The 27,259-nt window shown below is 28.8% G+C and overlaps 2 protein-coding genes and 1 long non-coding RNA gene across 3 annotated transcripts; 2 read left to right on the forward strand and 1 right to left on the reverse strand.

Annotated features, from left to right (window-relative positions):
* Positions 1-4,872: 4,872 nt before the first annotated feature.
* LOC136989579 (serine protease inhibitor swm-1-like) lies at positions 4,873-5,899 on the forward strand. The gene is made up of 4 exons (XM_067287794.1): positions 4,873-4,995; positions 5,199-5,423; positions 5,519-5,690; positions 5,813-5,899. The coding sequence occupies exons 1-4, from the start codon at positions 4,935-4,937 to the stop codon at positions 5,823-5,825; spliced, it is 471 nt and encodes a 156-aa protein (XP_067143895.1). The 5' UTR covers positions 4,873-4,934; the 3' UTR covers positions 5,826-5,899.
* Positions 5,900-22,531: 16,632 nt separating this feature from the next.
* Positions 22,532-23,982, forward strand: LOC136989568 (serine protease inhibitor swm-1-like). Its single transcript, XM_067287784.1, has 4 exons — positions 22,532-22,792; positions 22,874-23,050; positions 23,303-23,475; positions 23,658-23,982. Exons 1-4 carry the CDS (start codon positions 22,738-22,740, stop codon positions 23,658-23,660), a joined length of 408 nt encoding a protein of 135 aa, XP_067143885.1. The 5' UTR covers positions 22,532-22,737; the 3' UTR covers positions 23,661-23,982.
* A 518-nt stretch (positions 23,983-24,500) lies between these two features.
* On the reverse strand, positions 24,501-26,604 carry LOC136989630 (uncharacterized). Its single transcript, XR_010882934.1, has 4 exons — positions 26,521-26,604; positions 24,825-25,008; positions 24,684-24,751; positions 24,501-24,605 (listed from the first exon to the last, which is right to left on the reverse strand). It is a non-coding gene; the product is annotated as an uncharacterized lncRNA (long non-coding RNA).
* Between the last annotated feature and the right edge of the window lie 655 nt (positions 26,605-27,259).

Consider the following 27,259-nt stretch of genomic DNA (forward strand, 5'->3'; position numbering starts at 1 on the left):
GCTATCTTCGACATAAACCCTCCAAAACTACCGACATAGCTATGCCACTGCATAATACACACCGTATAAGAAGTAATGTCTACTCTAAAATAAATTATATTATGCTATCATCCTTTAATGAAATTAGGCCTATTATTATTAATGTAGAATGTAGATTATTGTTTTATTTATTTATCATTACATTACATTACATTTAATCATTACATTTCAAGTTTGTCTTTCGTAACTTATGTGAAATTACTCATTACAACTAGGAAGGAAACAATTAGAAAAATTACTTAAACGAAGAAGTTTTCGCATTTTTCAAATGACAAAAGTGATCAGTCATATTGAAAACAAGTTTTGGCAATATTCTTAGAATTGATAAAATGCCATATAAACCAAACATATATTTGAATACGTAAAAATTTAAAAAATATACATAAGCTCTATACAATATATTTTATTTCTTTAGCATTTTAATCCCTAAAACTTAGTAAAAATCTAGTGTCAATTTTAAGAATATATATATATATTTTAATCTCTTTATTCTGTGGACATTAAGAATGATTCTTTTGCACCCTTCTTCCTGGTTTACAATAGAGCAATTACTCTATTGTAATGTGGATGAAGAACGAAGCTCTTGTGAAGTCTTTTATGGAAAACTGGCCCCTATTTAGGTGTTAATAACGTGAAGAAAGTCCGGAAAATTCCACGTGGCCAGGCGTGAACCCACAACCATTGTTCAGTGGTTTTGTCCACTCGACCATTGGAAGGGTTAGGATTGACATCCGAAGCGCCTAGGAGAATATATCTCGCATTCTAATTGTTTCTAAAGTTCTGAACAAAGCTTTGAAGCAATTAAAACTTTGTAAAAATAACACTTAGTCTCTTTTGGATATTTAATTCAAAAATTATAAATATTTGACTAATTAATAAATACCTTTTATTTAACACTTGCGCAACGATTGCATTGCAGATAGACCTGTAAACCATATTTGTCATCATAAAACTTTTCAAAAACAACGTTTTGAAGGTCAAACAAATAAATTTTATTTGTATGTCCTTCGGAATTAGCATAAAGTTTCTACTGTGTGTACAAATCACACAGGAACACTCCTTTTTGATGGAAAAGGTAGTATGGTTTTATACGTTTTTAAGCGGTATGGGTGCAGTATTCCGAGTCAAAATATTGCTCGTATGTACCGGTACTTAAACTTCATTAAGTATTTAATAAGTTATATATATATTATAAAATTCATTTTAATTTTTAAAATAAATTTTACGCATAATTAAAGATCTTTTATCTCGTTTAATCACACGTGGAATTTATACAGAATATTTATCGATTCAGTAAAGTTCAATTACGTTACTTTATGTGTGTTATTAAATTAATAATTATGAACTTTATGATAAGAAAATAGATTTTTTAGCTTATAAATCTTTCTTGATTTAAAAGATAGCCTACTTTGACATGAAATAAATTAAACGTTTCTTAAATATGAATGCTCTAACGATTGTTTATTTCAGTAAAAAGGTGTAACAATATTAGAAATATTAGAAATATTTTGTTATACAATGAATATATCATTCCTTTCTGAATTAATTCCATTCTAAGACATACTTCTTACATCTATAAATCATTAATTTTGGATTAGTTGACCTTTTCTTTCAATAAATAAAAATTAATTGTTGAGAAAATAAAACATAGGCATAATTTTTAATCATAATAGCTTTTAATTTAATTCATTTTAATCTTTGCATTTCGTACTTGATACAATTAAGACTATATATTACAGAAAATAAATGCTAATGAATCATGAATAGTTTCATAATTTATTCTCTTTATTTCAACGTTTATGAGTAAATAAAGGTAATTATTCTAGTAATATTTGATTAGAGTTTTGAATAAAATATATTTAATATATACATAATTTTAATATTGTATTAACACAGAGATATCTATTGATTAATTTCAGATGGGTATTCTTACATTGATCTTATTTTTTAATATCAATTTTTTAATAATTATCTGTCTAAAGAAAATAGCTCAAGAACTTAAAAGATTCGAGCCATTGTTTTTATTTAAATTTTAAAACATTTAAACTATTGTAGGCTGAACCTGTGATGAACTTATAGTGTCTTGATCAGGAACGGTTTATGGGCACGTTACGTGCCTATAAATCATAAATACCATATAAATTTAAAGGAGAAAATGTTATACTAGAATTTCTTTATATATATATTTTTTATAATAGTTTATATTATATATAATTATACATTTAATTCATAGCATTTAGTTTTTATTTGCACTGATATTAGTCGCTAAAGAGACCTTTACAGGAAGTACCATGTACTGTACCATGAAATGGCTTCCTTTTATTATAAAAAAGGAATTGCATTTTATGCCACTTGACAGAAAATAGAATCGTTATTAACTTCAATACAATAATTAAAATGAAAATTAATTATTTATGAGCGTGTAACACGAAGTATAGAAGCGCAATAACTCTCTCTCTCTCTCTGTTCTTCGAATTTTTCATTAGAATTGCTGATAAAGATAAAAAATTCAGCCCATTATAACATGACCATTAGTCATATAATAAAAGTTAGTTTATTACACTAACTCAAATTATATAATAGGCCTATTGATTAGAAATAATTTATCGATAATGTCATCAGTTGGAATTTTGATCAGTTCAAAATTCCAACTGATGACATTATCGATTTGAAAATATTAATATAATTTTTGTAAAGAATTTCAATGTGCGAGTAATACAACATTAACTTCAGTCATTGAGTACAGAAATGAATTTTTGTAGACCTTCTATAGCAGGGGTGGCCAACTTTTGTGTACATAAGATCTACTTTTTATCTTAAAAATGTGTCGCGATCGACTTGTGGTAGGCATAGTCTAAGTGGCGAGGGGGGTGTGAAATACATACTATGTTTATACACTGTGCTTCAGTACGAGGTGCACTCCCGCGAGCACTCCATAAAGAAAATAAATTTCCAGACCCAACTTTTGATATTTGCAGTTACGAGTTCATTCCATACAGGCGGCACCTAAAAAATCGATTTTTTGACACTTTCAAGATAGATTTTTATTAACTTAAAAAATAATTTAATTTTTTTTTATCAATTACAATGTATAAATTGTGGTACTATTGGTTCGTAAACTTGAAAAACTTGTTATAAAACTGCACAGTACGGCTAATAATTTGATTATAAAATTTTACTTTCGCGATTTTTTTTGGGCGAGGAAAATTTATCAAGGAAGAATGATATAAGATTTTTAGACTTATTTTTTGCTAATCTATCAAAAGCTCGCGGGAGTGCTCTTTGTACTGAAACACCCTGTATATCTACCTACGTAAAAAACAACGTAATTATTTAACGGGCCAAAAAACTCACGTCCAGGGGAATTAAAACAACATGAGTAATTATTAACAATATTTATTAATTCAAATTAGCTACTGATGAAGACAGATTTAGAATTTATTTTATTCCGTTACATTAATGGGAGAACTGAGTTTGCACGTCTCTTACCAAGGAAACATAATTAGGTGTATATCCTGACAAAGATAATAATAATGATTCTTCAGTATGGGAATCAGTCAAGACAGAATGTTTAGTCTTCGTTAACTTTAAGTATGAAAATGCCAATTCACACAGGTATGTAGTTCCGAAACAAAAATAAATGTATTTGCTACATTTGGTGATACTGGGATATTTTTCTCAATTGACGTATTTCCAAAAATCCAAAAATATAGAGGTCTGTTGCCAAAAACGCTCACTTATCGAGTAAATAGATAGGTAAGAAAAGCTATAATTTAATTTAAAACATAAAGAACAGGTACTTACATTTTAAACAAATGAAAAATTGAAACTCAACGTTGTCACCGTGGATAAATAATATTGATAATACTAAAGAAAAGAAGCTACCGCATGACAGTATCAAATATTCAAGCTAAATGGCTGTGTTTTCTACGAGTCCAGTCATAACTGCATGCATATTGTTGCTTTTGCGCGTTACGTTTACAAGTTGCGTTCAGTTACAAGTGTAACACATTAAGTCAAAGACATCGCGAACGATCGACCAAAATTGGCATCGCGATCGACCGGTCGATCGCGATCGACTTGTTGGCCACCCCTGTTCTATAGGATGATTCAATCAGTTTAAAGTCGAAAATATCATTAATTTTGATATTTTTTAGTAATAATTTAATAAAGTTTTATAGTTATTACTTATAGAAATAAATAAAATAATTAAAAAAAAAGGTTAATGTTACCTATGGTTCCAAAATGGCGGCTCGTCTCTGATTCCAGCAAATAGAAGAAAGGAAACAGTGGGGACGCAAGTTCTAACCTAACCTAACCTATTCTAATAAATTACCATAATTATTACCAACAAAATTATTAGAATAAGTTAGGTTAGGTTAGAACTTGCGTCCCCACTGTTTCCTTTCTTCTATTTGCTGGAATCAGAGACGAGCCGCCATTTTGGAACCATAGGTAATATTAACCAAAAAAAAAAAAAAAAAAACTAATACACTGAACCTCCAAACAACGAACCTCCAAATTAAAGTTTCGTAATTTTCAAAATTTACTTTCAAAATTAATTAAAATACATATAATATTTCTCTATAACATCGGGTTTTCTTGTTAGTTTAAAATTTGTGTATTTCTAAAATTAAATGTAAGATTTTTCGGAATTTTTTAAGATTATATTCTTTACAATTTTATATGTAACCACATACTTTTCGTTAGATTAAAGTTAAAAACCTAACGTTAAAAATTATTGTTTTTGTATAAACAAATCTTCTTGAGAACTAATTTTCTCCTATTACTATATTACAGTGGGTAGTGGAAAATTGTGCAATAAGAGACATAGCCTAATATATAGGAAAGTGAACACGTATAACTTGCATCATACATTATTATAGTTAAGCTATATGAAAATGTCTAATGCTTGGAAAATAATTTTACTTGTCTGTGGAATAAATAACGTTTTCGGTAAGTTATTCAGTGAAAGTCTGAAAAATTGTATTAAAAGTATTTTTAATAATCTTTTTAAAGTACTGTGCTCACAATAAGTCTTCATTTTAGATTTAAGTGACAGTGTTAATCTTATAGATTTATTCTTTAATTAATTTATAGAAATCTGTAGTTTTCTTAAATCGAAATTAATGTTTATGAAAGCCTGTATGTTAAAATAGGCAAAGAAATTTACACAAGCGAAGAAAACTGCGAGAAGAATGAAATATACGTGAAAGCTGGATGTGAACCATTATGCGACAATATCTTAAAGGGCCCTCCATTTTGCTCAAACAACGAAACACGCCAAGGTTGCTTTTGTAAAACAGGATTCGTAAGAAATTCTTCAGATCATCAGCTACAGAAAGAACGTAATCAATGTATAACAATTGAGGAATGCGGCACTCGTAAGTACAATTTATATGTCATTTATTAATGAATTTTTTTTTAAATATTATCGTTAAATTAATATAAGTATACAATTAAAAATTTTATTATATAGGTGTTTGTACACACCCTAATACAGAATTAAATTTCGAAGGCCGTATAAATTTCTGTACAAAGGATGGTATTGTGGGTAGTGTTAAGTATCCGCTTGGATTTCTTTCGATTTGTAATTGCAAAAGGGGATTTGTTTGGAAAGACTATATTTGTATACCTGAAGCTGAGTGTAGGTCAGTAATTTATTGTAATTTATGCATGAAAGTAAAAAATTAAAATATATGATTAATTATTATTATTTGATATTTTTATTAATGGTATAATTGGCAATAATTCAAGACTTCATCTGTTTCAGAAAATCTTTATAACGATGGATGAAAAAAGAGCAGAAATAAAACAAATTATTTATTGCAGCAATAATCTGAATAAATCTTAAAAATGATATGTAATTAAAATATTTTCAACGAAAAGGTATTAATTATTTGTAATTATAATTGCACTAATGTAATTTATATAAATCTACAAATATATTTTGTGACTTATTGTATTGTATTTATTAAAATAAAAATATCTTTATGTTATTATTATTATTATTAAACATTATTTAAACTTACAATATTCCTTCATCTCTTAATTTATAAATTAATCTTAGTTTGCTGGATGCTACTTTGGAAGGAAATCTGTAGTTGTGAGGAAAGCATTCGAATCCTTGGGATTACTCTCCTGGCTGTTATATATAAGAGGGAAAGTATGGCAGTCGATCAAAAAATGACCCCCGAAATTTTTACATTTGTGGACTCGGGAATCATGAAACGTCGAGAAATACAAAAAGAAAAAGAAAAAAAAATTGGGTTTTTTTTCTGTATGTATGGATTTGTATGTGAAGGGACACGATTTTGTTCACCCTCTTTGAAGCTTAATAACTCATGTACTTTTTGTAGAAAATTTCTGAAATTTTCAGGGAGATTTGTTTATTAGGGGATCGATACTATTAAATTTTGGTGGTTAAAGGTCGACAGGGTAGGGAGATAATGGGATCGTGTGTATCTCCAGTAGGGTCAGACTTAATGACGACTTTACTCGTTATTAGCATTTACAATTTTTTTTTTTTTTTTTTTTTTTTTTATAAAACCCACCGCTGCTTTCAAAATTAAGTTTTATTTTTGCCATTTTATAATAATTAAAAACATAGAAAGTTTTTAATAATGAAATATAACAGATGGCGCCACAAATGCAGTTTTAAATGTTGCCGGAAAAGTCAAGCAACTCGTTCCTGAATTTTTTAAAATTAATTTTTGTAATTATGAAGTATTTATTAGAATGATATGTGAAGCAAACTCAAAATGTTATTTTATAACATCATTTTCAAAATTAGATAAAATTACTTAAAGTCAATTTTAAGTTCTTTAGTCGATTAAAAATAATTAGAATAATATCAATGAATTTAATAATTCAGTTCTGAGCATGAATTAAGTTTTAGTGATAAGATTTTTGAATATCTTGTTATGGAAGTTTGAGAGCCGTCAAAATCGAGATCCAACCTTTTTGAATAGGGGTTCTGCCACTAGGTGTGTATTATCGGACACACCTCCGATTTGGATTCTAGATAAGATTGAAATACGTAAGACACGAGGGTAAGAATCGTAGAGCTATAATACTGGAGCGGCAGCCCCTGGAATCAAGTGAAGCCGGTATATGCACGCGCAGGACGGAAGTCGCCATCTTGAGCGTGGAAGAAACATAGTAAGCTCGTTGCTTGAAGTTGTATTTAAATGAAGTAATTCTGCTTTTTATCTATTTGTTAAGGTTTTTGATTAACTCGAAAGCTTCGCGTAAATATTATGTGCATTTGAAAAGCTTTAAAATTAACAATAGGAAATAAATTTTATACTTAATAAGGAAAACTGGTGGGATTTCGGACAAAAGCATTTATAATCATTAGAAATTTTTTGATGTTAAATCTCGTCGTATACCTGAAATTTTTCATTCTTCACAACTTTCTAGCTTATTTTTCATTAACAGATATGAAATATTCATAACTGTAAAAATAGCGGCATAAATTATTGTTTGAGAATTGTCCATTTTCTAGGACAACTCTCGGACAATTCTATGATCTCGGACGACTTTTGTTATTTCTGCAACAAATTGATGCTGGGCAAATAATCGTATGTGTGTATGTGTCTGCTCGCCGAGTGACAAACACTTCGGTGAATACTTTGGCAAAAGGTAAACATTCGGCATTCGGCAAATACTAAATGCGTGAAACTGCCCTTTGTGAGTATAAATCTTTAACGGGGGTTGATTTCTTCTGCTTTTAAACTGAACCTTTTCATAAATAAACTGATTTTTAGCACAGAATATAACACGAAAAATTCGGTATTTATTTATATCGTGACCTCTTTTTCGTTTTTTTTTTACTCTGTGGGTACAGAGACGGTCTTTTTATCATATCAATAGTAAGTTCGGCTAAGTCCACAAAAAGAGTGGCCTTATGGTGAGGAACGAGGTCTGATTTAACCGGGACAAACTGCCCGTAAAAATTCCTGGAAAGTTGCTCTCCCGGATTTGATTCGGGTTTCCCCCAGAAATAGGTTGACGTCTCACAATCTCAGCCATTCTGGAAACGGAGCACAACGGAATTGTCCGACATTATGTTAACTTATGCATAACCTTGACCAAGTGGATAAAATCATTAAACACTCGTAGTTGATCATGGATTCGGGCCTAACCAAAGGACTGGCCGCGTTGAATTTTTCGTGTTTTTCTTTACGTGTCTAACACCTAAACAGGAACTAGTTTCCCATAGAAAGACCTCCCGGAAAGCACTCCCCTTTAGCTGAACGCCCATGTGTTGGATTGCTTTCCCCATCAATCAAATCCACGCATATTTCATTGTGCCAACTAGTGGCACAATGAAACGCATAGAAACACACAGCTGAAGACAAAAACGCATGATGTTACTGCTAGTTAGTAGCAACAGCATGCGTTTCTGTCTAATATCGCCACGCGTTATTTATCTGTGAGCCTGCCTCAAGTATGATAAAATGAGATAATAAATATATTTTCTCGTGTAAAGTTATTTTTATATTTTAAACAATAATTTAAATTATATATAGAAAACTTTGCTATGGACAGTTCCAATCTCGACTTAAAAACGAGAAGGGTTGGTGTCAGTCAGGCAACCGGTCCTAAAACCAAGCCAGTTTATTACACTCATTGACAAAATGTTACGCATCTACAGTATATAGAATTGCCTGATTACTGCAAAACATGGACTACAACTATGTCTCAGACAGGTACGTAAATGATTATAGTTGTGATCCGATTGCACGCCAAATAATGCTTCCTTGGAGTGCAATCGGAGAGTCCTTCCAGCACTACTCTAGTATCCTATAAATCATTACTTAGGTATTTTTAGAGAGGCCTATAGAGGCTCACCCTGTTCAGAATTTTCAGTATACATTATCTGTTGTTTGAAGGTCTTCGAACACCAGACATGTCGGTACGACGCAGTCAAAGACATTACTCAAGCTGACAAATTTTGACAAAGACTGCACAATTGGGTTGAGAGAAACAGGACGGCCGTTACTGCCATTTGGAACGTTCTCATCTTACTGTGAAAAGCTGTTGGGGACAGTGAATACATCAGGGGATACGTACTGTACAGTATGTTTAGATATCCCAGACAAACCATCAGAAAGGATGATTATCTGATCGTGGGACAAGCACAAACAGCTGCAATGGAGTCTGTCAACTAGGTGGAAATCTCGTTACAGAACTCTGTCCATGTCTGTTCCATTGGCAAGCGACTAGAGAAGCAAATATATATACATGGCGACCGATACGCGTCTTGCTATTAGCACCTCAATATCGTCGGCTTTGTTTTCAATGGTGTTGTGAGAGAGAAGCATGAACTGGTATGGACTGGCAACGTGTCGTTTTTAGTCCGGTTCTGTTTCAAAACAAATGACCACGTTGTTATAGTGTGAAGCAGGCTCATAGCTAGAATTTTCTATCAGGGACTTATTTCTTGAATTTTATTCGGCGGTGATCATGGATGACACTTTAACCGTTTCGGCCTTCTGTCTGTCGTGTTGCTACGGGCTATAGGCTTTTACCGAAATTCGTAGGGAACTTTAATCCCACGAGCTCCCTCCCTGCCCATATGCCTGGTGTGAAGGTAAGCACCTCAATCCCGCTTTTATTGTTAAGCGGCACACTGTCTTCACCGATGGCTGCTGGTCTAGAGAGTCGTCTCTTATGACAGTAGTCATCTCTAGAACTGTACGAGGATTATTGATAGTACAGAAAATCCTGTACTCTCGTGAGTTGCCTTTTACGACAGCAAGGTAATGCTCGTCTGCACACAGTTAGGCCAAGATTCCACTAGCGTAAAAACGAGAGTAAAAACACTCGTAACTATTTTTAATCACATGACCATGATATTTTACGGCAGAGTAGAGTAAAACGAGCGTAAAACGAGTTGAGCAGTCTTCATCTTTCAAAGGGAATACGTCCATAAAACGATATCATCAACCAATCAATGTCTTAGTAACGTTTTCACCCACCTGCTAGGTCCCCAGATTTGTCACCCATCGAGCATTCATGATATCCACCGGTGGCCGAGTGGATAAATCCACTAAATACTGGTCGTGGCTCGCCAAGGAACTAGTCACGTGGAGTTTTCGGTTTTCATCACAATTGTAACACCTATAAAGGGGACAATTGAAAGTTCTCCCGGAAAACATTCCCTAGTTTCATTCGTTTCCAATGCCTCCTTGGTGCATAACTTTTTGTTAATGAGTGTATATGTAAATTAGGCTCAATGAGCGGAAAAACGAAGAAGGCGTTGTGGCCTTACAGAAACAGCTGCAGTACAAGAAATTTGCATCGTGGCTTTTTATAGTTAAGTTTAATTTTGTACGCAATTGTATATTACAATACGTTGTAGTACGAGTAATGCACATTATAATGAACATACAGTACAGTATATATATACTGTATATCAGTTATATGTTCATTATAATATATAAATATACAGTACATATATATTTATAAATTATAGTAATTCACTATGATAATGTGCTTAACTTCAAGTAGGTCTATATCTAGAAATAATGGTTATTGGTCTGAAAAATTGTCAATGCTTAAATTATTTGACGAAAATAAGTTAAGTACTTTTTCTCTCATTTTGAGTATTTACATGTTTTAATATTCATTTTTACGCAAATTTTTCGAAAATTTTAACGCTTTTTAAATATCAAACAAAACAAAACAAAAATATCGGATTATATCGGATTACAGCGATACCTCTGTTTTCGTCGATAATCCGTCCGAAAACAATCGGCAAAATCGGAAACCGACGAAAACCGAAGCAATTATTTCCATATGAATCAATATAAATCCAATTAACTCGTTTTAGACACTCCAAAATACATACCAAAAACACATTTTATAGAGAATAAATATAGTGTTTAATACTAAAAACAATAAGAAATGAATATAAAATGAATATAAAAGCGGCCGATTTTAGCAATCTTAATGTCACTCTCAATGGTTTCCTTCTTTAACTCGATAGTGTTCCTAGCCTTATTCTTCGTTACTTTCTTTGGTCCTATGATGAAGCAAAAATATAAACATAACAAAAATATCAAACTAATATTTGATATTTTTTGTTATAAGCGAATAAATTGTTCAATATTAGAAATTAAATAAAAAGTTATGTAACCTGTAAGAATTTTTTAATAGTAAGTTTCATAAAATATATATTTATAATTCTTATTATAAAGAAATGTTTCATTAATTCGAAAAATACGTCAATTTATGATGCGTCAGATAAATACCAACTTCCGGAATGTATAAAGTTAAGTGAAACAGACCTATACACTTTAAACTCAATACGCTTGTTCTCAAATTTAATCATCGAGTTTACCGTATATATATATTATTCAAATTTATTAAAGAACTTTTCTTGCGTGGTCATAAACACATATTTTCCATTTCTAAGAAAATTTACTAGATATATTTCACATATCTATTTTTTTTACAGGAAATAATTGCACAATACATCGAATGGATAACTTTAAAATAACGCTGATCAATTTTGTAGTATTTGTAATTTTTTTACAAATAAATGGAGTCAAACGTAAGTTATTTATTTTATTATTTATATTATTATGGATAGTTTAAATTAATAGAGAACTGTTATTAGTTGTTAGAGTTTCAATTACTAAGTGTCCACAAAATGAGGAATATCGAAACGAAAGTTGCGAATCTACTTGCGATAAACTTTTTTCTCGGCCATGTTACGACGAAAAAATGTATCCCGGGTGTTTTTGCAAATCAGGATTTGTAAGAGATGATACAACTGATAAATGTTTACCAATTGAAGATTGTAGCAAACGTATGTACTCTACATTTCTAGGTTTTATATATCATTTTAAATGTAGCACGCTTTAATAAGTATATATATATATATTAATTATGAATTAGGCATATGTAAAAAACCGAATACGAAACTTTACCTGAAATGGAAAATTACGATGTGTTCTGGACCTGGAACCATAAGGATCTATAATTATTCGCAAAATATTTTGCCTATTTGTTTTTGCAAAGAAGGATACGCTTCATATTTTGGTGTTTGTGTTCCTGTATCTAAATGTATGGTACGTCAATTTAATTCTTTAAAGAAGTAAAAATAACGTATTGTAAATGATAAATTCATTTATTATTGTATGTGTAATGCTTAACACATTAATTTTTCTGATTACAGTAAAGGCAATTAAAAAAAAAAAAAATGGAGAAGCGAAGGAAAAATATACACATAAATGTAAAATTTTCACTTGTCTGTTTTAATATAATGTATAATAATTTGATTTAATTTGTGGAAATGTATTTAAAGACTTGAAAATTTATCTACAATAAGTACAAAAAGATACAATGACATATTTTTTTTATAAATTAATATAATTGTTAACGTTTGTTATCGATATTACGGGCATTTTTCAGTACCAAATTTATATTTATATTAAGGAAATTATGTTTTAAGATAGATAGATGTTAGCTATATCATTTGTGTTTAAAAAAATATCAATATATTTTATTTATTTTTAAAATGTTTTAACGTTACAAATGTCAATAATATATTTGTAAATTGTCTCGGAGAATTGAAAATAAAGAATTTCAAGTTATTTTTGTAAAATCTTTGTTGAGAGCCATTTAATCAATTCCATCTTTCTCATTATTATAATTAGTTTAGAATCTTCATTAAAATATAGAAAACCCAGTTTTTTTCTTGTTTTGTTTTTAATTTTTACAGTTACTTTTAAAAATAAAATTTAACGATATGATAGTATCTGCAAAGAGACAAACAGTAAATATTTACCAGTGGTGTGCGGTAACATTTGATAATAGGGAAGCTGTGTTTCCATAAAAAATATAAAGAAATACTAGAAATTACAAAAATAAAATAGCTTATTTATTTTAATTCTAAAATAGATACATTGACACGAAAATATATAAGAACTTGTTTATGAAAACAATCGCACAATATATATTGATATTTTAGAAAATACAAAGGAAGCGGTGCTTCTACAGCTTCCATGGACTACACGCCACCAATATTTACTCAACGGGACTTCGGAAACATGGAAGAAATAAGTAAAGTCAAGACAAAATTGCTAATTTTCCAGCTATTTTTACTATTTTTATACTATTTTTTGCTTTTAGGTTTGATTTTCAGAAATTATTTTATAGAAAACAAATCAGCGTAACTCATTCTTTTCAAAGCTATTTCAATATTACTTAAAAAAACTCAAAAAATTTAAAATATTAAATTTATCTTAATTTATCAAGTTTTATATTGAAGCCATAGATAATTTCTTGAATTTGGGTTTGACAGTGAATATTTAATTCTAAAAATTATCTTGAAAATTCAACATTATTTATTATATTTTGTATTAAATCATGCTATTTTCAGTGACTAATTATAAATTAAAGCATTTTAAAATTATTTACATAAATGTTTCGAAATCACATTTGTTTAAAGTTTTTATTTTTATTTTATTTTTTTTTATTCAGTAAATTATATATTTTGTAATTTAAAGTAACAATAATTGCATTGGAATTTTCAGAGTAGATTTGAGATAGTCAGCTAAGGATTCTATATATTTCTTTGCTATTTAAAATAAGCTATTTACTTAGAAAGTAAAGATTCATTTTGTATTACTATTTCAAAACATAGAATTAATTTAAAAGACTATATTAATTAAATAGTTGAGTGAGTCATTTGATGCATATATGTGCACATTTTATAGAATTGAGTCATAGTGACATTGTTTAAAAGTAAAAATTTTGTAATGAATCTCGATTTACAGGAAAACTCGCCTTCTCATTTTCCTTAACCGATAGAAGCTTCCTCTTCCTTTTCAGTTTATCTTAGCACCAATAATACCTTATATAGATTTTTGAAGAACAAAATGCTTGAATCAATATATATATATATATATAGATATATAGGTATAGGTACGCCTATAGGTATATATATATATATATATATATATATATATATACCTATTAAATTTAAAAGATATTATTTAAAATGTTTTGTTTTAATATACGAATAATTAAACAAGAGAATAATTTAATTTGCACAAAAATCTAAGATGTAGAAAAAAAAGTTTAAGGAAAAATACTATTAGCTAAACTTAACTTATTTATTGTGACAATAAACGATTCATTGTTATTTGTATGCATTTCATACCTTCAATTTAAAGTTGTTATTCAAATTACATTATATTCACGCTTATTTTAATGGAAACTCGAACCAAATAATAACTATATTATCGTCATAGAAGAATCAATATATTTTATTAATTAAAAATCGTTTATTTGCATTAAGCTTATATACAGTATGATCGTAAAGTCGCTCCTCAGTTATCGCATGCCCATGTTGCTCGTTCGCGTAGTGACGTCATGACTTACTTCAATTCTTTCCATGTGTGACGTCATTATTTCGTACTTTGAAGCTCCTATCATTTCCCTGCCCACTGCGGAGCGACTTTCCAATCGCATTGTATATGTATGCAGTATATACTATAAACATATACACACAGAAAAAATTGTTTTCTTCGTTTAACTCAGCTTTGACTATAATAATCAATTAATAGGCTTATAAAATAAATATCACAAAATCTTGAAAAAGTTAATCTAAGGAACTGATTCTATCTTATATTAATCCTACTCGATCTCTTTGTATTTCTGAGAAATAATTAAGATTTTCAAGAGCATGCCTGATGAATTTACTTAATCAATTAGAGAAATACATGATCTGTCCGGAAAGTACCGGCCATATAATACAAAGAATAGAGACGTTTATTAAAGAAAATACATTGGAATTCCCTGATTAGCTTGTATTTCTCGCACTGTCGACCAGTCCATTCTCCTTGGCTGCCAGGTTACAACAATGTCTCGCAAACAATTCTCTTTACACCAACAAAGGTTGGATTTTTTCAGACAGATTACGTAACAACAGATAATAACAAGAATATAAAAAATGGCCGTTATTCGGAAGTGGCCTTTGTTTGGAGGTTATTCTGTATGCATATTTGCCCAAAAAAAGTTCCTGAAAAAGTAGTCTCTATTTAGAGGTAATCGTTATTAGAAGATCGACTGTAGTTGGATGCGAGAAAGAAAAGAAGTAATGTAATATGTAAATCTATCATCCTTGAATACAATATATCAAATGATAGTTTCAATAAAGAATTTTTTTAAAAATGTAATATATTACCTTGTATAAATGTTTTTAATTACAATATATCATGTAATTAGAAATGCTTATCAATATTATTAACAGATATCATTGCAAATTTTAATATTACATTACACTAAGAAATTGATCCTATGAACTGATTATATTAATAATTTGATCGAATGGATAATGTTAATAAAATGGGTCAATTTTAATCAAATTTTTAGATCTTTCAAGGATCATAAGAGTAGGAGGGAAACTCGAAAGTCTTCAGAGACGTTTTCTTAGAAAAATAGAATAAACAGGAAGAATTAAATAACGAATCAGGCAGATTTTTTTTTATTTTCCAATATTTATATCTTTTTAAATAAAATAATATCCATAATCGTTTCCTAAAAGTTATTAAATCTCTCAAAATAAAAGATTTCAGTGGATAAAGATCATCTGTACAACGTGAAATTGTTATATAATAAGATATAAACAGTCTTATCCTTCCACGTCTAGAGATGGGTTTTAGTTATAGCCAGTCTCTAGAAGATGACATCTCTAACTTATACACTTTTCCATCATTTTACTCCTCTGGATTATATCCAAGCATTTATTAGAAGTAGCTAAAAGACTCCGGAACCCGATAGTCGTAAGACACTAAAGAAAATTTCAGTGCCCCTTGAGGCGAATATCATACTATACGAGCCTCTTCAAAAAAAGACATTTTTTTGATAAATCTGTAATTTATTATATAATCTTTATTCATTCGCTATTTGATTACAGTAAAGGTGAAATCTCTATTAATAAATCTCTCGACTTTAAAAACAAGCCAGAGAAATCTATTGATTTATTATTTGAAAATTCAGTTATTGAAAGTAATATCGATTTTGAATTAAAACAGAGACGAAGGAGCATCTGTAATTACTAAAATTAGCACATCAAGACACTAAAAATTATATAAATAGTTATAGAAATAATATATAATTTTTACTGTATATTTATACAATTTTTACTGCCTAGATGTAATTACTTAATAACGTTTTACACTTGACATATTTAACCGTTTCTCAATACACCAGAAAAAAATCTATATTTTTTTATTTATTTATTTTAATTTATCTTCCATTATATTTTTTTCCTCGCTGATAATAACATAAGTGAATAGTTGCTGTCGCTTTATATCTGACGTAAACCGGTTTCTAAACGAATAATCTGCTTTTCTACGAAAGCCAATTTGATATAAAACTTGTTGGTAACAGGCATTATGTGTAAAATAAATTTAATTGCATTCATCTTAAAATTTTCTTAATCTTTGAAGGTTGAGAAATTACTGAAGATTACGCGAAATGAGAAATGAATTGGAAATTATGTCTTCACTCTTAAATAAATTTCCAGTCTGATAATTATATTTGGCGTCATTATTTATGTGAATTTTGACAACAAAACGTATGAATGTTTAAATAAATTTACGAACAATAGTATTTAAATTTAAAATAATTAATATATCTTCTCTGCAATCTATTGTAAATGCGCATTATATATATATACTGTAGAGTATATTACATAAAATTTAAAAAATATCTTCTTAAAAATAACACTTAGGCCTACAATTTTCGTTTTGATCATTTTAGATTGGATTGTTTTGTGGGGAAATGAGGCTGCTCGGTTTTTATTATAGTAATAATGTTATTAGTCAGTTGATTGTTCATAAAAAGTCACGATATTCACACAATGGGATGAAAATATTAATATATTGTGATGTGGACATCATATGAAGTGCTTATTTTCAAAACTTCTCTCGTCACTTTTCAACTTTATCGGCAAATAAAAAAAAAAGTTTATTGTGTCATAACTCTATTGAATGCAGAAATATTCCGTATTATAATTCTCGAGACCGATAAGAGCTTATTTTCATAACCATTTTCATTATAAGATGGCAGCCATCTTGTTGTGTACAACAGTTGTTTTAATTGCAAACTCATATTTGAAAGAAATTTTTTTTTTAATGTTTTGAAAATAAGCACTTCATATGTCATATCTGTCTACCTATTATTATATAGGATATAATAATATCATACCATACGACATACCAATATTATTATATGTAATAATCTCTACAATTTTTTTGTTATAGGTAATGTAAACAAAAAAAATTCACATAAATTATAATTTTTCTTTCATAATTTATATTGATTTTAGGTTTTTAAATTATTTATTAATTTGCCATAACTTCACGTATACGTTACAATATTGTAATGTTTCTTTTCTCACGTTGTTTATTTTTATTTTGATTTTACACGTTATTATATACGTAAGGAGTGATCACCATATGCAGTGTGGCATTGCTTGTGTATGAAAATATATAAATAAAATAGCCTAAAATTGAATTTTTGACGATTTGGCTCATTGACATAATACAAAGCACAACTATAGCTCGGAATATCTAAATACATGTCTGATTTTCTCTCAGAACTATTGAGCGTGGGATTGGACAGACGGGAAAAACTCTGCAGGTATTTATTTATAGATTTACTATAAATGGCATTTAAAAAAAAAATTCACCTAAAATTGAATGAATAATTCTTCGGTAAAATATGAAAAAAAAATATTATTTATGTAACAAAAGATTATATACTTTTAAACTGTTTTAAAGTGTAATGAAAGCATTAACATATTACACCTAATTCAATGAAAAAAGTTATAATTTCTAATGATCTAATTCTGTATCTAATTGTATGAAAACTAATAATTAATTCAGCTCCCATTGAGCGCCATTTATTCTACATAGTGATTTATAAATCATAATAAGTATAACATATAGAATGCTAATCGTCTATAAATCTATTATTCTTATTTTTTTATTCTATAATTTAGCACAATGACCAATTATTTATTTTATTTTAAAAATTTTTAATTAATATTGAGAATATTTTACAGAGAAAATATATAAGCTTATATTAAATATGGAATATTCCATAACAGAATATCACTTGTTTAAAATCAGAAAATCTCACTTAATATAACCTACATATTCACTATCCTCGCCTTTATTACTATTCTTTCCTGATTTTTCTGTTTAAAAATTCTTTATAGGTATAATAAAAGTTTTGAATAAATAATAATTAAATAATCGAATTATGCCACAACTTCACACCAAATCTAAACTGATAATCGAGAAAAATTAACGAAATATTTCTGTCGTAAGAGAAATCAATAATATGTTCGATCGATATTATCAGACAGAAATTTTTTTTTTCTTTAGTTTTATATACTATAGGTCGATCCGAGAGTAAATAACGTAGAGTATTTCAAAAGTAAAAAGAATAATAACTGCTTCTATTATATTAAAATGCATAATAATATATGTAGAAGAGAAATAAAAACAAATAATGGAAATATTCCGTGAAAAAGTTAAGTATGGTGATATTTGAATCATGAGTCCAGAGTGCTTAAAGTTTCCCTGTTCATTATAAATGTGATCATTCAATGTAAGAGAAAATATGGCAAATAGATTATATTAAAATGAAAATACTATAATAATTACCAGAAAAAGAATGGAATCGATGTCCATTAGACTATACACGAGAAGTAAAGTAGCTTCGTGCCAACATAATGTATATTCTAATAGAAAATTATAAAATGCTTAAACTGTTATAATACATTCAAGATCCAGCTCATTGGTTCAATTCTTATGGTAGGAAATATAGTAATACAGTAAAGAATTGACAGTTACAACAGATTCACAATTAACTAAATTGTTTCATAATTTTTCAATTGGCGCAGGACAGTAAAAGTGATTGTGCTCCTCTAATTTGTCATGCATACTTTCCTAGTATCGAAATCAATATTAGGTAATGTTGAAAGCAATGAAATTTAAACGAAAACTATGATTTTAGTAATAACTTTTAAGTATTACATTTAAATTTCAAATTATCAATTGATCAAAGTGCATAAAAAGGAAAAAAAATCTCCGATTCTTTTTCCAAAAACAGATAAAATTATTATATTTTTTTTTAAAAAAATCAATAAGAAGAAATGAAAGAACAAAAGAGAATAAACTGCTAACGTGATCGTTTTGTTCAATGATCTCAACAAGAATGAAAGAAAAACTGAAATTGTTCTATATAAAGATTAAATTTTGTTTATTTATTTAATAGAGATTAACAAGAAAACATCTTGTATTTTGAGAAAGTTTTACTTATATTGATACAATGTATACAGAATAAAAATTAAAATACTCTATAGAGATAATATAAAAGCTCATCTCCACAAATTTTCATTTATACACTTTAAAAAGAAATGTTTAATTTTAAAATTACTATTAAGATTTCTTTTGTTTTTAATTAAATCGACCCATTAAAAACAACTGCGATTTATTTTAATTAAATACTTAATTTCACCAATGAAATTTTTATTTATAAGAGTTTTCATTCTATATTATCGTATGAGAAGTAAATTAAAATTTTAATATAGATATAATAAATTACATTGTTTATATATTAACATCTACAATCTTAAGTCTTCTCTATAAGTCAAAGAGGAAATTATCTATATGTTAATTATAATTTTTTGTATTATGCATAAAATTATAATAATTTTCTACAATAAAAAATCAGAATTATAAAATATAAAATTAACTCAAAAATTTATATTTAATTTAATTTAATAAATGGAAGCAGTGGAAAAAGAATTTTAATTAAAATACATTATTTCATTCATTAAAAAAAGTAGTGTCAAAATACAAACATGACCCACTTTTTCGTTCTCAAGGAGAAAAATGAAATACATTAAAAGAAATTCGTTTCGATTTCTTCTTCTAGGTTATAGAAAAATTATATTTGCTTAATTATAATTTAAAAAATAATAAATTATTATTGATAACGTATTGTCTAGATACTGTATAGACGTTCACTTCTATATTATTCTCTTTAATTCTTCGCTTATCAAAGTTCACGTAGAGATTACTTGAACTTTAACCCAAGCAAACACGTCATGGCACCGTTTTTGACAACTGAAGTGTTGAATTTGTTTCGGTTGCATCAGCATGATTTATCATTGCAGAACAGGCGAAAGTCGCGACTACTTTTCCTTTTTTTTAATAATAGATTTTTGATAAATTTTCTTTGAAAATTATAATTATTTGTTGAATAATTATCGAATTTCTATTTTTTTTAAAAACCATGGGGTAATGTAGTTTTGTTATTACAAAAATAATAATAATTAATAGTCGTTAATAAATACTGAAATTTATAAATATGAGAAACACTAGAAAGTTTTCTTGAATATACAAGTAGGCCTATTATAATAACAAGAAGAAATCTGTGAAGAATATTAATGTGACAGACAGAAAATGCCTGCAAAATATACCAAATAATATATTATTAATTTTATTAGAAAAAAAATTATGTATTTTTAGTGATTACTAAAATATTAATATAATTTAATTTAATGACGAAAAAAAAAATCGGTCAAGTTGTTCAAATCATTGTCCTAAAATAATTACATAATATGTAAATTCTATTTTCAATAATTATGTAAAGATTTATAATTTATGGATTTGTGTCCAGCATTTGAAAATTCAAATATATTTGGAATATTAAAATATTGTAAACATCCGATACATTTCTTCGAAATTTCTCATTAAAAATTAAAATATGCAAAACAATTAATAAAAATTTCATATTTCTTTGTAGAATTGTAAGCAAAATACGAAGAATTTAGTAAAGTTCTTTGTAATTTTTTATAATTTTAATTTTTGTTTTTTCCGTTAAAAATGATTTAAATTTACTATAGAAATACAGTAGAGCATCGATTATCCGACTTAATTGGGGACTGGGGTTGGTCGGATAACTGAAAAGTCGGATAACCGAAAAGTATGAAAAAATACATTATTAGTATAGTGTATTAGGCCTGGTTTAAATACTAGCTTCCCTTTCATGGTAGAGCCAGTGTTGCCAGCTAAAACATGCAAAAATTTAACAAAAATAATATTAAAGTAGCTAAGACATAACCAAATATTGTAGCGCCACATCACTAGCGGATATTTGAATTTGCCGACTAGAACGCGGTCGGTTAACCGATAAGTCGGTTAATCGGAGGTCGGATAATCGATGCTCTACTGTATAAGTTAAATTATTTTTGTTATTGAAAAAAAGAAAATAATCACCACAAGATGGCCCTAACAGATATATATATATAAACTATATGTACAGGGCCGGCCATCGGGGGGGTGCGGCGGATGCTACGCACCGGGGCCCCGCGATTGAGGGGGCCCCAACATTATCAAGAATGCAGTATTTTTAGTAATTTTTCTGAAGTAATTAATGTATTAGCAAGAACAAAATCACGCTTTAAATAAACATGCATTAATATATGTTCGTGTTTGTAAATTTTTTTATTTTAGAAAAACATTTGGGCCCAAATAGTTTCTTGCACCCGGGCCCCTTTATCGAGAAGGCCGGCCTATATAAACTATATGTAGGCTAAATATCGCAACCAAGTTATCTTAAGTTATCAATTATATCATAATAATCTAGTGGCGCGTTATATCCTCGTGTGGCCCAGGCGAATTTGAATTAGTGGGTCCTATGTACAGTACAGTACTTTAGGCACTTTTCTTCGGGGGAATATTTCATTATAAAAAAAATAGTTTGGGACTCCCAGTCAGAGGGGCCCCAGGCAATTGCTCCAATAGATAACGTGCCACTGTAATAATCATATTCTTTAGAAAAACTTTATTATTATATTATATAAAAAATATAATTCAAAAATTGAAAACAGTTTTATGACATTTTCAAATAAACAGTCTAAGAAGATATAATTGTTTTATTTAACATTCAAGCCATTACATAGTAATGATATATTATAATCGTAATACTTGAATATACAAGTATAGATAATGAATACAAAACTTATAAATCAGATTTTTGTTATGAAAAATAAAATATTTCACGGAATAGTTCATCTGATATAATTTATCTGAATAGCGAACGAAAACTTGTTTGTTTAATATTCTAAACAGATATTGAAAAGAAGACGAAGGAAACAGTTGCGGTATCAGAAATTACCGTTTAACAATAATATAGAAGTTATCAAGGAGAATTAAAAAAAAAAAAAAAAAGAAACGACTAAACTGTCAATTGAATTAGTTAACTTACAATGGAGAAGCTGGTTATCTAAACGCATTTCATTATTAAGATTAATGAAGGAAGTGAGAGTGTGACATCATCCACTGGCTTCAAGGCATTCGAGTGACCTAGACTCGCAAACCTAGATTCCATTTTCTCTAATTGTTCCATAACTGTTGTTGTTGTGTTTTACTTTTCACTTGCAGTAAATATGCAAACAATTTTTAATTATTATATTACCCTTTATCCAGCAACACGATGACATTGATATATAGTTTATGTATATATATATAAAAATTGAACTTTCCTGTTTTGGTAGTTAAGTTTCAAAGAAAAGTGTTACGCAACTTTACGTTGTTACATTCAATTTATTCGCTTGACTTATCAATCTACGCTTATTGTAAACGGGTGCGCATCATGTGGAAATTACTTAAACTGATTGTTGTGGTTACTGCCGTTAACGGAGTACCTAGTAAGTGATTTTATATACGTTATATTTTAGTAAGAGCAATTTTAAATAAATGTTTAAATATAATAATTATTTTTTAAATAGTTAATCAGCTTTGTGGAAAGAACGAAGAGTTTAGACACCAAAGCTGCGAGCCGACTTGTAACAGGGTTCATGATCAACCTTGCTCTGTTGTGGAGAAATATGACGGTTGCTTTTGTAAAACAGATTTTATAAGAGATGAGAAAAATAAATGTATTCCGGTTGGCGAATGCAGTAAAAGTATGTATTTGAATGTGGTAAGGATATATTTTCTTTTTATGAATTAAAAAATAACATAACATTAACTTAAAATTATTTCACTAATAAAATTTATTTCAATTATTACGCTTGTTAGATACACAATAATAGTGTATAATGTATATATTTTAAAGATTGTGATATAAATAAATAATAAATCTATAAAATTAAATTACATGTTTAAAATTATGTATGTAATTTTAAATGTATAATTATAAATCTTTTAAATTCAAGAAATGTGCAAAATGCCAAATGAAGAATTAAATTTAAATGGAGATTTAAGATTTTGCAATGGATCCGGAACTTATTATACTACAAAATTTAAATTCGATGTAATAAAAATATGTTTCTGTAAGGACGGATACGCTAAGAAACACGATGCGTGTGTACCTGTTAAAGAATGCACGGTAAGTCGTTATTTTTAAATAGTATAGTAGCCCTTCGTTATCGGGAGACAAAGAAAAGGCGCGATATATCCGAATCCGCAATAAAACGAGTGGCTATTGTATTAAAAAATATATCATTCATAAAAGTGAGTTTTTTTTTAAATCAATTTTTGTATTATATATATTTATTTATTTTATTATAGTAAGCCTATAAAAAGATCCAACATTATAGAGGCGTTGAACTGTATATAAACGAGTATTCCATACGTCATTTCTGCATATTTATCTAACATGCTTCAGGCAACTGTACATAGTTTTCAAACGTGAAGTTTTATTAGTGCTTTATCTAACCGGATTCAACAGATAATTATCTAAAAGATCCATCTTGTATAAATCATATTTCATTGAAAGGTGCAAAGCCAAAGAAGGAACAAGTTGGCATTATATTATTGTTATGACCGGAATGTTATTTATTGTATCATGAATTTGCTTTACATGTTTATGATCGTTTTATGTAATGAATATGTACTCAGGAATATTTATAAATATAAAATTAATTTCTTAGATATTGTATTTTAGTTAAAATGCAATAAAGTTATTTGTTAAACAATGTTTCGCTTTTAAATCATTATTGAATAAAATATTTATTTTTTGAAGCTTAAAAAATTTTTAAAAAGTAACATGATTATTTTAATATATTTATATACTTATAGTAAATTTATTACACGGTTAAACATTTCATTTTTCACAATAAAATATATAAATCTAGAGTATAATCGAGACTTATTAATTATTGAAAATTCTTGATTCTTCTGAACAAGATGAAAATGCTGCATCCATTTCACTTTCGTCTGATTCAGAAGGAGCATTTTTACTCTAAAATTGTTCAAATAAAATAAAACAATAAAATACTTTTTTTATATACGTAAAAAAAAACAAAAAAAAATTTTACCGTATATTTTTTCCCTATACAGTCAATAACCTGAAATTTTTAATATTTTATTATTATATTTACTCTATAGACTTATTTACAAACGTTTGCTCACCTCTTCTCCTTGAAAAGCATTAGAGCACGATAAAAAAACTAATGCTGATATTTCATCAGAAATTTTAAACATATTCTGAATACATCGTATAGCTTCAGTATATAACTAAACAAACGAGAATACAACTTGTAATAATACAAAAAATAAAAAAGAAAAAACTTACCAGTCAACAACTATACTTACATCTAGGTAATAAGAAGGAACTTTTGGCAATAAGCATCGCCAAAAATGAATTAATTTGCTGGTTTCGTCTGTCAAAAAAACAATATTTAATTTAAAATTATTTTATTCTTAGTTTAATTAAGTGTATTACATGCTACTTACTACAAATTTCTTCAATAGTTGCATTTTCGGAATAGACAATATCGAGACATGTAAGTGATATCAACATATATAATAATGATTTCATTTTTTGTTTGTTAACTTGAAATAATCTTAATGCCAACAACGTGTTTCATATTTTCTTCTTTATCTTTTTTCTTTCTCTATTAATTGGATTTTATCTTAACTTAAAGAGAAAAGCGCCAATTAACAACACTTCCTCCCTGTAAGTACCAAGATATAATAAATACAGTACAGTTAAATTCAGTTAAATAAAAAAAAGTATAGCATATAATACATTAAAATGTAAACAATTTTATTTACCTAAAACTTTTTATTATAACATTTATTATTTATTTATTATCAACCCAAAAACATTGACAATATAAAGGATGACGACAAGGAAATAATTAATATGTTTAAAACGAGACAAGAATAATAATTATATCTATTTGTCTTCAAGCAGTAGTTAATTAAACTATATATTGACTGAAATAAGAAAGTTATCAATTTCTCTGTTTTAATATGAAAATAGTGATAACGAGTACAACTGTATGGAAACAACTCTCACATTTTTTGCTTTTCTAATCGAAAGAATACTGTTAAGCTGTAAAATATTAAAATTATATAAATACTTAAATTCAAATCGACTTATTTGTTACCATAGAAAAGTCAAATAACAATATTTTGAACCACGTATTTACGCATTTCTTCATCTATTGAGGAAAGCGATGCAATGTCTTTATCGATAAATATTGCAGTGTGAATATTGTTTTCATACCCGTGAACTCATTGTTATTTTCACATTAAAACAGAGGAATTGATTCGGATAATAATTACTTTTTGTAGATATATATTATTTTAGCTAACTACTATTTAAAGACAAATAGTTACAATTATCGGTTAGTGTTACCTATGGTTCCAAAATGGCGGCTCGTCTCTGATTCCAGCAAATAGAAGAAAGGAAATGGTGGAGATGCACGTTCTAACCTAACCTAACCTATTCTAATAAATTACTATAATTATTACCAACAAAATTATTAGAATAGGTTAGGTTAGGTTAGAACGTGCATCTCCACCGTTTCCTTTCTTCTATTTGCTGGAATCAGAGAGGAACCGCCATTTTGGAACTATAGATAATATTAAACTAATTATTATAGGCCTACTGGTCTCGTTTCAAACGTATTAGTTATTTTAGAAAGAAATACATTTTTGTCTCCTTGTCGTTATTTCTTATATTGTCAATGTCTTTGGATTGATATAACAGCTTTTTGTGTTGTTTGTTGTATTGTATGAAATATACGATGTTATAAAATTACTGTAATACCGTAACCAAACTACGACTTCCGAGCCAAATTTGGTCTAAAAACATATTTGGCACATCACTCATAAATGATAGAAATGCGCCTACTTTTTATATATACTTACATAGAATATAGGTATATACAAAGGTATATATATATACCTTTGGTAATATATAAGGTATATATATAGGTATATATAAGGTATATATATATATATATATATAAGTATATGCCAAAATATTATGGCCCGTTTACTTTCGTCTTAGGAACAATTTTGCCCGGCGATCGAAAAGTTTGGGCACCACTGCCGTACAAAATAAATAAGGAAAAAAGGTTAAGCTTTTTATTGTCACCTTCAGGTCTTTTACCTTGTATAAATAGTATTTCTAACATACCTTTGAATAAGAACGTTAATGATTATCAGAATAATATTCAAGGCAGATTGGGAGACAGAAAATGTTAGTAACACGATACACTAATGGCGGTATTCAGCACGGTGTCATAAAAAGGGAATCGTATCTCAAGGTTATTTTTTTATATTTACTACGACATAATTCCAGACTCAAGTCACCGAAAATTATCCGAAGTTTAAGTCGCCAATAATGATGACTTAAACCTCAGCTCACTTTCAGCTTGTCGCTTAAGGCATATGTAACTAAAATCTAATGGAGTTTTTTTTTTAAATTCTTTCTGCCTTTTTTTTTTTTTTTTTTTTTTTTTTTTTTTAACTCTTTCCGCCCTGTGGGCACTAAGAGGGCCTCTTTTAGTAGGCCCATTATGGGTTCGGCCAGGCCCACAATGGGGCGACCGGGTGGTGAGGGACGGGGCCCGACATATCCGAACGGACCACCCCCCGAAAAATTCCTGGGGATTATTCGACCCGTTCGGATTCGATCCCGGGTCCCCCAGAGCGGTAGGCTGCCACCTTTACCGCTCGGCCATCCGGCCTTATCTTTCTGCCTTATGAGCACTAAGATCCTCAGGAATTTTTCAGGTGGTGGTTTATCCGGAGATGTAGGGCCCCGTCCCTCACCATCCGGTCGCCCCATTATGAGCCTGGCCGAAACCATAATAGGCTTGCTAAAAGGGGCCTTGGTTCCCTAGAGCGGTAGGCTGCCACTTTACGGCCATCGG

Source organism: Centruroides vittatus, unplaced genomic scaffold (genome assembly GCF_030686945.1).
Source record: "Centruroides vittatus isolate TY-2023 unplaced genomic scaffold, ASM3068694v2 scaffold_712, whole genome shotgun sequence".
Taxonomy (NCBI): domain Eukaryota; kingdom Metazoa; phylum Arthropoda; class Arachnida; order Scorpiones; family Buthidae; genus Centruroides; species Centruroides vittatus.

Coding starts and splice junctions, on each gene's coding strand:
- LOC136989579 (XM_067287794.1), top strand. CDS start 4,935: ATGAAAATGTCTAATGCTTGGAAAATAATTTTACTTGTCTGTGGAATA. Junction 4,996..5,198: donor TGGAATAAATAACGTTTTCG/GTAAGTTATTCA, acceptor ATGTTAAAATAG/GCAAAGAAATTTACACAAGC. Junction 5,424..5,518: donor AATTGAGGAATGCGGCACTC/GTAAGTACAATT, acceptor TTTATTATATAG/GTGTTTGTACACACCCTAAT.
- LOC136989568 (XM_067287784.1), top strand. CDS start 22,738: ATGTGGAAATTACTTAAACTGATTGTTGTGGTTACTGCCGTTAACGGA. Junction 22,793..22,873: donor TGCCGTTAACGGAGTACCTA/GTAAGTGATTTT, acceptor TTTTTTAAATAG/TTAATCAGCTTTGTGGAAAG. Junction 23,051..23,302: donor GGTTGGCGAATGCAGTAAAA/GTATGTATTTGA, acceptor TTTAAATTCAAG/AAATGTGCAAAATGCCAAAT.